Source organism: Columba livia, chromosome Z (assembly GCF_036013475.1).
Source record: "Columba livia isolate bColLiv1 breed racing homer chromosome Z, bColLiv1.pat.W.v2, whole genome shotgun sequence".
NCBI lineage: Eukaryota > Metazoa > Chordata > Aves > Columbiformes > Columbidae > Columba > Columba livia.
In genome coordinates, this window is record NC_088642.1 from 10592007 (window position 1) to 10604964 (window position 12958).

The 12958-nt window shown below is 43.7% G+C and overlaps 1 protein-coding gene across 4 annotated transcripts in view; it reads left to right on the forward strand.

The window, feature by feature from the left end:
- LOC102097598 (phospholipid-transporting ATPase ID) overlaps positions 1-12958 on the forward strand; it is a 91977-nt gene that overhangs the window by 31952 nt on the left and 47067 nt on the right. For all 4 annotated transcript variants that reach the window (XM_065047147.1, XM_065047146.1, XM_065047148.1 and 1 more), the window contains exon 4: positions 11048-11161. In XM_065047147.1, the coding sequence (XP_064903219.1) occupies positions 11048-11161 (114 nt within the window). The remainder of the gene's footprint in view (positions 1-11047; positions 11162-12958) is intronic.

Consider the following 12958-nt stretch of genomic DNA (forward strand, 5'->3'; position numbering starts at 1 on the left):
AGAACTGGAAGAAGACAACATTTCGGAACATTGTAATTTTTTTCTGAGATAAAGAGTCTGACTTGCCAACAGCTTTGACTAAAGATGTTAATGAAGCTGATCTGCTGGCAACATGAACTGGATGGTTTTCAGTGGTCATCTTTCATCCATGAATTAACCAAAACAGGTTAAAGACTTCCTTGGTACAGAACTACTGCATGTGTCCTGAATATGAAATGTACTGTAGTAAATATATGTAAAGGATTATGCAGCACAAAAGCCTTATCAAGCCTGGTGATTTGAGACTGGGAAAGTGCATTTGATTTGCACAGAATCCTGCCAATAGAGTACCAGGGTGGGTATTGCCACTATGTACAGATTTGTGATCTTTCACTGAATGATTGTAACGTAGACTATGTGCAGCAGTGGGGCAGGAAAGCAGGAGGGAGATGTAAAATGGTGTCAGAGTAGAAACAACAAGCAACACATCTAGTTCTGAGACTGTTTCTGTGAAAAGCCATTTGTAAGGCTGACTTTGTATGTCTCTGTTTCCCTGTTGATTGTTTGCATGCCCAAGGATTTGTAAATAACCCAAATTAAGGAGAAGACTGTGAGACCTCTGAAGGGTTTCTGTAAGAGTCTGTTGATTAGGTATGAACATAAATGCAGCCAAAAGCCAGCTCAATATAATCTGTTAAAACCTGACAGTGAGTTTCAGTAATCCTAGCTCTCATTTCAGTCAGCTTTGACTCATGATTTCTGGAGTCTGGTGTGCAGTGAGGCTTATGAAATCTAGAAAACTGTCCAGAAAGGACCAACCCTTGAAGTGGTGAGTGGGTGGTCAGGTACTGAAAGACCTCCAGTGGTGATGCAGGCACTGCCCTAACTGTACAGGGCTTCACATGATTCCTGGGCTGCTTATTTCCAATAAATCCTGGTAAAAGTTCAATTTATTAAACCCACATTACTACAGTGTATAAAAAGGATTAACCTTGCCCGTAAGTTACTTTAGATCCTATGTTATAGATTGCTGGGTGCATCTGGAGATGCCAAAAAGGGAGAAAGTCTCATGATGGCCTCCCATCCACATATGCTTGATGCTCCTGAAAGTTAGATCTTCCAGTCCTGTAGTCCACTGCAAGGGTGGAAACTGGACCCCTTCCTCATGTCCAGGTTTCTCTGAACACTGGGGTTTCACTGCTAAGCACTAGGATGTGATCCAGGGGAACTGAGACTACCCAAACAGAGGAGCCTGCCCGTGGTTGCTCAGGCACAGCAGCTATGAGGCTCAGTTGTCTCTCAGCATGCTGACATTTTCTGAACACAGTAATTTCTGTCTCATGCAACCATAGTCCTCCCTAAAGACAACTTTCAACCCTCATGTATTTAATTGGACCTGTGTACAAGAAAACAACAGAAATGTTTGTACTGCCTGTGCTTCATTGTGGTACTCAGCTCTTGGGGACATGAGTATTGGCATAAATGGGCAGCCACATTATGATACAAGTCTACTTTTTAGAGCCAGAAGGATAATAGCCATCCTCCAGCTCTCAGTCCCATGGAGAGGACCATTAGTCCTTGTCCTCATGCACAGGAATCCTGTCTTCCCTCGAGGCACAAGGACGGTTGCACCAATAGCTATTCCAGCCAGGTAAAAGGGACACTGGGCAGAAACTGGAAGGAAAGCCTGTAATATAAAAAGCTTAGAAAGTATTTTAGACAGTGAAAGCCTCAGAAGTGAGGTTTCCTTTACTTGGTAACTTAAAGCCATGTTAGCTGTAAAACCTATAGAACAAGTTCTCGTAACAAAGCTAGGTGAGGCGGTAAATGTTTCTGTAGGGTGAGGCAGTTGCTGAGAAAGGCCAGTGAGGAAAAGAAAGGGAAATGCAAACAGGGGTGTAGTGTATTGCCTTATTGCTGGTGTATGTTGCAGCTGGTGTAAAGGTTCAAGGCTTTCACTAAAAAGAGAGTCTCTATTATGTAGGCATAGATCAAAAGTACGGAGATGCTTTGTCCTTGGTCATCTCAGTGAGAACAGGGAAGTGGGAATGTACAATTGGAGGTAGGTGTGTTGTCCCTGAAGAGCTGGTGGTTATCACCCCTTCCTGGTGCAAAGTCTACAGGATATCTATGAAGGGAGACAAGAGAGGATGAGAAAAACTTGTAAACTCCATTGTGTGTGGAGTCTGACATAAGCTCTGGCAGCTGCTGAAAGCTGGCCCTCCTGGTATGAAGCAAGACTCACAAATATGCTCAAACTAGCTTTGCAAGAACCTGATGCTGCAGTGTGGAAAGCTGTGTTTGCCAATGCATGCAAGGACATGTCCAGATCCATCACTTTTGGACTTGCAGGAGACTTTGGAGGGCAACTGGAGGGCAAGCTGGGAGGAGTGGCTGACATGCCAGAAGGCTGTGCTGCCATCCAGCGGGACCTGGACAGTCTGGAGAGTTGGGCAGGGAATAACCTAATGAAATTTAACAAGGGAAAGTGTAGAGTCCTGCATCTGGGCAGGAACAACCCCAGGTTCCAGTATAGGTTGGGAAATTACATATTAGAGAGCAGTGTAGGGGAAAGGGACCTGGGGGTCCTGGTGGACAACAGGATGACCATGAGCCAGCACTGTGCCCTTGTGGCCAGGAAGGCCAATGGCATCCTGGGGTGTATTAGAAGGGGAGTGGCTAGTAGATCGAGAGAGGTCCTCCTTCCCCTCTACTCCGCCCTGGTGAGACCACATCTGGAATGTTGTGTCCAGTTCTGGGCCCCTTAGTTCAAGAAGGACAGGGAACTGCTGGAGAGGGTCCAGCGTAGGGCAACGAGGATGATTAAGGGAGTGGAGCACCTCCCTTATGAAGAAAGACTGAGGGAGCTGGGGCTCTTTAGTTTGGAGAAGAGGAGACTAAGGTGGGACCTCATTAATGTTTATAAATATATAAAAGGTGAGTGCCATGAGGATGGAACCAGGCTCTTCTCAGTGGCAAACAATGATAGGACAAGGGGTAATGGGATCAAACTGGAACACAAGAGGTTCCGCTTAAATTTGAGAAAAAACTTCGTCTCAGTAAGGGTGACAGACACTGGAACAGGCTGCCCAGGGAGGTTGTGGAGTCTCCTTCTCTGGAGACATTCAGACTCGCCTGGACATGTTCCTGTGTGACCTCACGTAGGTGTTCCTGCTACAGCAGGGGGATTGGACTGGATGATCTTTTGAGGTCCCTTCCAATCCCAAACATACTGTGAACTTCCCTCCCAGAGCTCATCAGCAAATACATGAGAAGCCAAGGTGCAGATTGTCCCTTCCGTGCTGCTCCAGCCGTGGAAACTCTTCAGCTGAGCACCAACTGGGCAAGAGGGTTGGACAGTGCAGGAGGCTGGACTGATAGGGTAGCATGGGGATAAAAGGCGGGTAGGAGCTGCACATAGTGAAAATCTCCTTAACACAGGGACTTTGCAGCAAGGGGGAGAGACAGTTTCAGGAGAAGAACTGAGTGTGTCTTGTGGGCATATGTGTTATGTGGTGGTGAAACGGAGAAATAAACTTAACAGCAGAGTCAATTTTACTGTTAGGCAGCATTTTTTATTAACAATGCTGTGGAGCTCTGGGGATCATCCTACATAGGTGCTCCAAAGACTGGATGCTCTTGTGTTGCTTATTTTCACAAAATTATTACATATGCATTGCAATTTTTGAAAATTTTGACATACAATACATCTATACTAAGAAATAATTGATGATGTTAGTTATAATTTAGTTTCTTACTTACAATACATCTATTAATTATTAGTTAAATATAAACTAAGCACTCTGCTTCTCTACAATGCATTACTTAATCTTCTGTCTCCCTCTTGTCATGCAGAAGCATCTAAAACTTGAAAAATATCCCCTCATTTTGTAGGTGGTCAGAAAGCATTTATCTCCTGCTAATTGGTTAATGAAGGGTACATCTTTTAGAACTTAATCACAGTATACATTAATTTGGTAGCTTCTCTTCAGTGGGCTGGAAGATTGGGGAGGTCTCCATTCCACATGAGCAGAGGCAGTACAGAGTGATATGAGGACAAGGGAAGTGCCTCTTATCTTAAGAAGCCTCTTACGTGTCTTGTGATTATTTTTGCTGCTGTTAAATAACAGGAGGTGCCTGTGGTTGAGGGCAGAAGCTTCAAGCAATGGCAGTGCTTGGGTAGGTCAAGATTTATTTGGACTTGGTGTGAAGACTGAATCTGAAACTAGAGCTCTCAAACTAGTGCAGCCCCAGACATCCTTGGCTTTATCCTGCACTGCAAGAACACAGTAGCTTAGAAAAATAAACTTTAAAACAAAGTGCTGTGCAGTTCACTGGAAGGGCTGAGTGTGAAGGTATGTGCAACCCACCAGCTCACAAAATTAGTTAGGAATGACTCAGAAACCAAGTGTGAATCAGTGGCATGCAATGGCACTTAGTGCAGCACAAAAATGGACTCAATATAGACCTGTAAAAATGAAAAGTGAAGTCCTAATCCTGTGTTTATTCACACTGCAGACAAGAAGATCCTTCCGGACTTCAGTGAGAGATTTGCCTGAAATAAAGTGAAATGAAGGGTGCCAGATGTGGTCCAGCAAGATTTAAAGGCTTTGATCAATGTTCTTATCTGAGGCTATTCAATCTGGATGCACTGTCCCCAGTCTGTCTGCACTGTCCCCAGCGCACTTGCAGATCGGACTGACACATGTGAGTCCACCATGATGGGCTCTCTGTCTATCGACGCTCTGCAGAAGAAAATCTCTTCTGAAGGCTTTTAATGTTTGCTCTGATCCCAATTCCCTTTTATTTCTTCACTTTCATGTTGGAATTTAGCACAGCTGCACTGGGACGTCACAAAGGGCTACAAAAACAACTTTGAAACTGGCTTTCAGACAATAGGAGAGGAAATGCAGGGCCCATGAGTCAATGACAAATTTCATCTTGGATCAGGATCTAGGGTCAAACCAGCATCCTTTCTGCAGGGCCAGCAGTGAGGAGGCTGCTTGGACTCTGCTTTTCTTCGCCCTGGTCACCTGATGAACTGTAGTGAAAGAGGAGGGATGTATAAATTCTATGAATCACAGAATATTTGGGGTTGGAAGGGATCTCTGGAGATCATCTAGTCCAACCCACCTGCTAAAGCAGGTTCACCAGAGCAGATCACACAGGAAGGTGTCCAGGTGGGTTTGAATATCTCCAGAGAAGGAGACTCCACAGCTTCTCTGGGCAGCCTGTTCCAGGGCTCTGGCACACTCAAAGGAAAGAAGTTTCTCCTCATATTCAGATGGAACCTCCAGTGCTTCAGTCTGTGCCTGTTGCCTCTCATCCTATCGTTGGGCACCACTGAAAGGAGTCTGGTCCCATTCTCTTGACATCCACCCTAGAGATATTTATAAAATCTCCTATGACAAATACATCTCCAGCTGGGCTGAATCAGCAGATGGGTTCTTACCTCTTTTGAAACTGATCATGGAGAAGGTACTCGGTTCAAGCTCTGCTCCACCGCCTCTTCTTGCCTGCTTTGATGTGAAGAGGATGCCTGGTGGCTTATTCTCAAGGACCTTGTCAGTGTGGTCAAGGTGGCAGCAACAGCTGCCCTCTCTTCCCATATGAACCTGCAGATTTTGCCCAGTGTTCACGACACTCAAGGCTGAATGGAGTGTTGTCTGATCAGGTGAAAAGTGGTCTGAGTAGCTCCTGAAAGTATAGCTGCTCCTTTTGCATTTAGGAAGGTGTTTGCTGGATTCACCCAAACACTAGCTGAGACACTGTCAAGTAGCAGCCAGAGCAGGGCTGTCCTATGAGAGGGGATGAACTGGAAGCTGAGGGTGATCCCAGTGCAAGGAATGAACCCACTGACCAGGACACAGTCCTGCAGCATCTGGTTGGGGAACAGGGCAGGATGCTACTAATGAGGCCCATCGTGGCCATCCCAGACAAGGTGAGGTCATGAGCCACGTCCAGCGTCCATCTAGGGACCTCAGTCAGGGGCAGTGGGAGACAGATTGCACCACATGGCCAAGGTCCACCCAGGAGGCAGAGATGGCTAGGTCTATCTGGGAGACTGGGACAAATGTTAGGCTGGAGACTGATATTCCTACAATGTGGCTCAGGCAAGGACTGAAGGCCCAGGGCTGGGCTTAGGTGGAGCTCCTGAGACCTGTACAGGGGTTGTGGATGGAAACTCCAGGTAAGGTCAAGGCCATTAAGGCATATTAGGGCCCTGACAGGCCCAGAAAGACTGAGCTGTCCCAGACATGAGCTGCAGTGACGATCATAGACTCTCTTTAGACTGAGTCCTCCACTCTTCATCTTACCTTAAACCTCACAGAGACAAAACTACTGCTATACTAGTTGGGAGTCTGACTATGTGAGACCTTAATGAGTACAGTATGGTGGTTTGGAGTTTTCCCCCTCTGCACCTTTTGGCAGTGCTCTGCCTTCCCCTTCACTTCTCCTCCCTGCCTGGCAGCAGGTTCAGGTACTGAGCTGAGTGGGAGGAGAAAGCAACATAGTCAAAGGAGGTAACTAAGAGACAAGACCTTTAGATCCCATGCACTGGACTGTCTGTAAGCAACTGCATAAGATCATCAACCCATACCAACTCCATCTGCCTCCACATCCTCCTCTGCACCACCATGATGAGGACACTCATCACAGTAATGTTACACGGATTCACAGCTCTGTAGCGGGATGAGTCCAGGCACAAGGAACAGCAACAGGAAAACACAGCCAGTGACCACATGTTCCTAGAGGTTTTCCTGGAATACCCAATGTGCAATGGGATCCTAGAAGTCACTTTATTATTTCTGTCAGGAGGCTTTTGAGGAGTTACATGTGTCATAAATTCTAAAAATTGTTAAAAAGAAAAAAAGAAATGAACAAAACAAAGAAAGAGGAGTTTGGGTTGGATGTAGATCCTTTTATTTCTGGGTTTTGGCCTGTCTTTTACTTCTGAGAGTCAGGATGAGATCTTTAAAGAGACCAAATGAGGCCCATCAGCATCCTGTTAGCCTTTCTCAGTCTTCTGTTGAGTTGGGACTCCTGATCACTGTCAGGAATAAGGCAGTGAATTTGGCAGGCTTAAAACTGATCTAGTCTGGCTACTCTGTACGCTCTATGAAAAGAAAGGCTCCCTGGTATCGCATGCCCTGTTACAAGTGTTTATTAAGTATGTCCTTGAGCACATACACAGCTCTGAGGTAACATTTCTGCATCTGGCAGCTGCCTGCTTTCAAATTGTACTACTGCATTTAAACAAAGTGCCATCGAATTGTTCTCCTGCTGTCTCCTTGCAAGGCTTTATCAAAGCACCCAGGAAAGCCATTTCTGCTTCTCTGCCACTTCATTGGACTGTACCTTGTGGTACACAGGTACCCATGAAATTTCTAGGTTTCGTGGCACAGCACCTCCTTGTGGGATGGCCAAGGTTTGCTAGGGTTTGCTTTGACCCAGGTTGTCCAGCTGCTAGAAACTATTGTCACTGAGCCAGGGGTGTGAATTCAGGTGGTTAATATCCTGACATACTCTGTCTTTTCTGCTTATTACCCTTTATCATCTGTAATCTAGTCACAAAAGCAGCAATGTCTCTTATTTCCAGTGACTTCTACCATAAGGACCATTTGTTTGCTCAGCGAACAAAGGTAGGAGCCATCTGCTGAGCATTTGCCCGCAGTCGGACGTCACAGCCAGGCTTCTGAGAACACCCCCAAAGTAACAGCTCATCTGCCAGATCTAGACTTGTGTAACTGTGGAGCGGTGAGCACTATTCTTGGGGACAGCATTTTGGTGGAGTCACACCTCCAGGAGGTGTGAATCTAGCCCCTGAAAAGAGCAGATGACAACAATCCCTCACCCACAGACAACATTGCTCTTGTGTCAAACTTCGCATCTGGGGAGCCTGAGGATGACAGTGGGTACCCACACTTGAGCCTGTTCATTTAGGACACAGGCTCACACAGGGGCTGCCCACCATCAACCAGAAGTCTAGGGCAGACCTGGAAGTAAGTAAGTGTAAAGCTCCCAGTTCCAATCTCTGTGCTCAGCCCTTAGAGTTGCTTTCCTTAGATGTTTGATTTTTATAAATCTATAGGAGAACTGGAACCTCCTGTAAGGCCTCTTGGTACTTAACTGCTGCTTCAAAGACATTTCCGATCCATCAGTTTTCCCTTATGGGAATCTCCCTCACTGAAGGCAGAGAGCATGGGGGAGGTAAGAAGATGATGCTTTAGAGGTATTGCTTATAAAATGATGGCTGTGTTGGGTTGTTTAACATACTGTGGTACTGCAGGTTCTCGTAGTACTCCTCCCATCCCAGAGTCAGGTTCCAGGTCAGCTCTAAAGGAGTGAGAGGGTGTGACGGTGTTAAGCATCACAGAATAGGATAAGATCAAGAGCAGATGCCAACTGAGATTTCTCTGTAGTCAGCTGAGAGCCTGACCAGTCAAAGCATACAGCCTTGGTGTACTGCATGAAAACATAAATTAAGCTTTACACAGAGCTTCAGCTGTATCCTTGATGTTGGAATGCAGAGCTTTGAATTGTAAAGGCTGAAGTTTTCCCTAGTTTGTTTTGATCATTTAATATTGATATTCCCTTAGTTCCCAAGGGCCATGAACAAATTGCTTGATAAGTTAGAAATATTCATAGTGATTATGAGGAGCTCTTTTTTTTTCTGGTGCTTAGTTTTAATTGCAGATTTTAGAATAATGAGCAGACCCGCTACAATACTCCTTCTCCTTACTTTGAGGTCTCTGGTGTCCAAGTGTCACAAAAGATAGTGTGTGCCAAACAATATCACAATCCTGAACTACTATGGAGAAAATATTGGATGTCCAGATTTCTGAAGTTAAGCATTTAGAATTTGTTATGTCTGGGTTTTTTACCATGCCTAATGGCAATAGGAAACAAAATGAATGGCTTTGATTCATTCAGTGATTTTCCTGACGTAATTAAGGGACAAAAATAGAAGGCAGGAATTGAAATAAACCACTCCCTTTCTTTTCATATTCTTCTCTGAGATTTTTGCAGGTCATGTTCTGTAAACCTTATGTGTTTACTGAGTAGTTTTTCCCATGTTGTATGTGACTCTCCAAAATCTGTTGATGCACAAAGGTTGTGTCTCCTTTCTTTTTCCTGCAGCCACTGTCTTAATTTTTATTTTTTTTTTTCTTTCCAGTAAATGGCTGTGATATTTTTCTTTAGATTAGTAGTCAGAGAACACCTTTAGATCCAGGTTTTATTAAAATGTCTGTCAAACTCTGTGTCTGGTGGACACAGACTTGTCAAGCAAGAGATTTAATTCTTTATATGTTGGGTTTGCAGAGGATATTGTTATTTGATTTCTTCTGTTTTAGCAGTGTCCATGGAGCCTGTATGAAGCACATATTCCATGGTGAGGAATTTTGAAACAAATTAAATTTAATCATGTATCATGGCATTTAGATCACAGACAGAGTTAACCACACCCAGAGATGGCTAAATGGCGTCAGGAGACAGGCAGTATTGTTTCTATGTTGATCACTGATAAACGTATTTTCTTGCTGGAGTGCAGTCAATAGGATGATTCGGCTAACTCTTCCATGAAGGGCATTTCCATCTCTTCTCTTTTGGAGATTTATTCATTGGATTGTACAAGGGATAAAACATGATGTTAATGCTGAAGAACGTTGCTGCATTTTGTGTCTGGACATAGCCAGAAATCCAGTAACTGCCTGAAATGAAATAGTTTCCCCATATACACCTTACAGAATAGCTTTCACCATACACACCTTAAGGTGGTGATCTTAAATAATAGGTTTAATGGTGGAAACCTGAAGATGTGTGTCAGTTTAGAAGTCAAGATCCTGGATTAATGCATGGATTGGAAGTTGCCTGTCATCATAATTAGTTGCTTCTGTCCTCCCTCCAGTTTAGCCATATATGAAGGTTATTAGAATACTATAATTGCCATTTTCTCTCTCATTGAACCAGTAAATCTATTACTGAATGAAGGTGCACTGAGTAACCTCTGCCTTCTTGTGCTGTCACACCTTAGGTCCCCCGGGAGGGGGTTAATAGGTGCCTTCTGGAGAACTTCTGAGGAGGAAATTTTAGATGCACTGGTAACAGGTGGCATACGTGCTTCCAGGACTAAACGTGGATGAGTACTTGGTAGAATTCATATAAAAAGAAAGCCTGAGTCTAGCACACCTAAATACTGAAGGGAGAGCCCTAACTGGTGGATTGATGGATTGAGCCCATCTATTAGGTGTCAAGAATCAGACCAGAGAGTTCTGATCTGCCAGGAAGAAAATACCCAGTTCTGTAATCTTGAGCCTGGGTCTTTCTCTGTTTTGAAGAAGACAGATGGGACAGCAGCCATTGCTTTTGGCTGGAGGGGCCATCTGCAATTAGAAAAGGAAACTGGAAATAGGGAACAAAGCTGCAACTTGCTTACTGAAATGGTGAGTTCCTGTATTACTGGCTGTTTGCACAACACTGCATTCAAGGGATCTTTGTGGAACAGAAACAAGCCACTGCTCCAAGTTGCTAAGTTCAGAAGCTGCTGAATCAGCTGAAAATAATAATGTCATGTTCTGCTCCTGAGAGGACCTACAGCTCCTGTGTGGTTGTTCGGCCAAATGACACTTCAAAGTCTCAGACAAGTTACAGATAATTGACCTTGCATGCATTTTCTCACACGGCTTTGTAGACGGTACCAGTGAAATGGTTTACTTGTGTCTTGGTTACAGGTTTTAATTCTATTTGTGCATTGTGTAAATTGAGAGACTAATAAAGGAAAGATGCACTTCTGTGAGCAACTGCATGTACCTGCATCTACCTGCAGTTGCACTAGCACAAACTGAGCATCATGTTTTCACCAATTCCGAGAGGAATTCTGTCTGTTTATCGAGGCTTGGCATGACTGTGTGGGGGAAAAGGAAACGTTTTTTGAGCTGCTGTTGGAAACAATGCTATTGCTAAATATAAGCAAGTAAAAACACAGTTGAAATGGGTTGTGCTGTAATTTTGTTTCCTGTTTTACCGATCTTTTTTTTTTTCCCTTTTTTTCTTCTTTTCCCTACAGAACAATTCAATTAAAACATCAAAATACAACTTCTTCACTTTCCTGCCTCTCAACCTGTTTGAACAGTTTCAGCGAATAGCCAATGCTTACTTTCTTTTCCTGCTGATTTTGCAGGTATGAACTCACTGTGCTGTTTCTAGCAGATTGCGTTGCCTGTTATCAAAGACTGTCTATGTATTGATAGTTGTAATAAGGTGCAAACCATATCCCTGCTATGAATTAGCGTCTTAGTAAAACCTTAAAGTAGATAGAAAGTAGGGCAGAATAAAAGCAATTTCCTCCCTTACCCTTGGATATGAGGGTTTGAACTGAATAGAGAAAAAATGTAATTAAAGTTTTCAACAAATTGTGTACATTTTTCATGCCATGTCTTACTGCCTTTGTATCTACATCTGAGTGCTCCTGGCTGTTCTTGGATTTGCATTACTTATTCCACCTGTAGTACAAAAGGTGGTTGTCTCTTATCCATAGGTTTAAAGGCAAATTTAACTGGCAGTCACAAAGAAAAAGGCAAGAAGATGAACAAATTTGTAACTTGTACTTTTTCTCTAGGAAGGAAAGAGTTAACATCAGGAAGGTTCAAGATTGGACCTAGTTTGCTTAAAGCTGAATATTGCTGCTCCCTGCTCAGCAGGGTGAGGAAGGTATCTAATAAAGGGCATGTCAGACGCTGGCAACACTACTGAACCCTGTGGCTCATCATGGCATTGAGTTGCACTTTGCCCGTTGCTTTGGTAATACTACTCTGTCTGAAAGCTGGATGCACATGAGAAATTTATATCAGGATTTCTGCCCCTTTGCACTTTGCTATAACATGGATAAGTGCAGTGTACTGCTGAATCATACTAGAATACATGTTATCAAGAAAAAAGGTATAATTTTGATTATGTTCAAAGTATACTGTTTTAAATTGGGCCATTCCAGTGCACACAAATTTGCAAAATTACCTTTTTAAAATGCTATTTTTCAATTTCAGCTCAAAAAAAGCATAGGCAAAATCTTTTTAAGCCTATAGCAAACTACATACAATCTTTGCTTCTTTACAGGGAACAAATTTGGGAAATTTCAGCCCACGTATATTTTTCAAGACACTAGTGAAAGTGCCTTTCCAGCCAAACTGACGGCATTGTTCCTTTGTTGTTGTACTGCACTCTAGCTGCTTGTCCGTCAAATTCATAGAATTTCAAACTATTTGCCTTAGATTATTCTCCTGTATTGTTTGCTGAACCATCTAGGAGTGACTGTGTGTGAAACCATACAACTTTTTCTGCTACCTGCATCAAGTTAGGCTAAAAAGGGCAGCCATTAGACATTTATATTTACATGCACCTCCATGTAGCTTTTTTCCCTCTTCCGCCCACTTGCTCCGTCCCTGTAGCACTGGGAGCATCCGTTCCTGCATCAGGAGTGGATGTGATGGGCGGGCTGTGGGGACTCTGCCTCTCCACTCCTTTGGCACAGCGCAGAGGGACATGCCCAAATCTAGTCTAATGGATGCACTGATCCTGGTGTCACATTGCTTCCATCATTAGTGTCGTGCTTCTTGAGGAAGGGGAGAATTACACTGGGGAAAGAAATCCATCTTTACATCACTGAAAGCATGACAGAGTCATCTTCAAGTCTTGTGTCCTCTCAGTATTAAAGTTGTGGGAAATAAAACCAGCTCTGTTAATCTTGGAAGAGCAAGGTCAACCCTGGGAACAGCTTTTCATAATGTATTGATAGGAAGTTTACTTCAGCAAAATGTGAAGAGTTACTGAAGCAAAAAAACGGAAGTATTTGAAGGCTCTGCCACAGCAGACCTTGCTCAGATAGCGCTGCGTCCCTCACAGAAGGCTTGTCCATGTCAGTAGCTCCAAAGAAATTAGTTGGGACTTTACAGTCCTAGTTTTACAAACAAGAAAGAGCAAC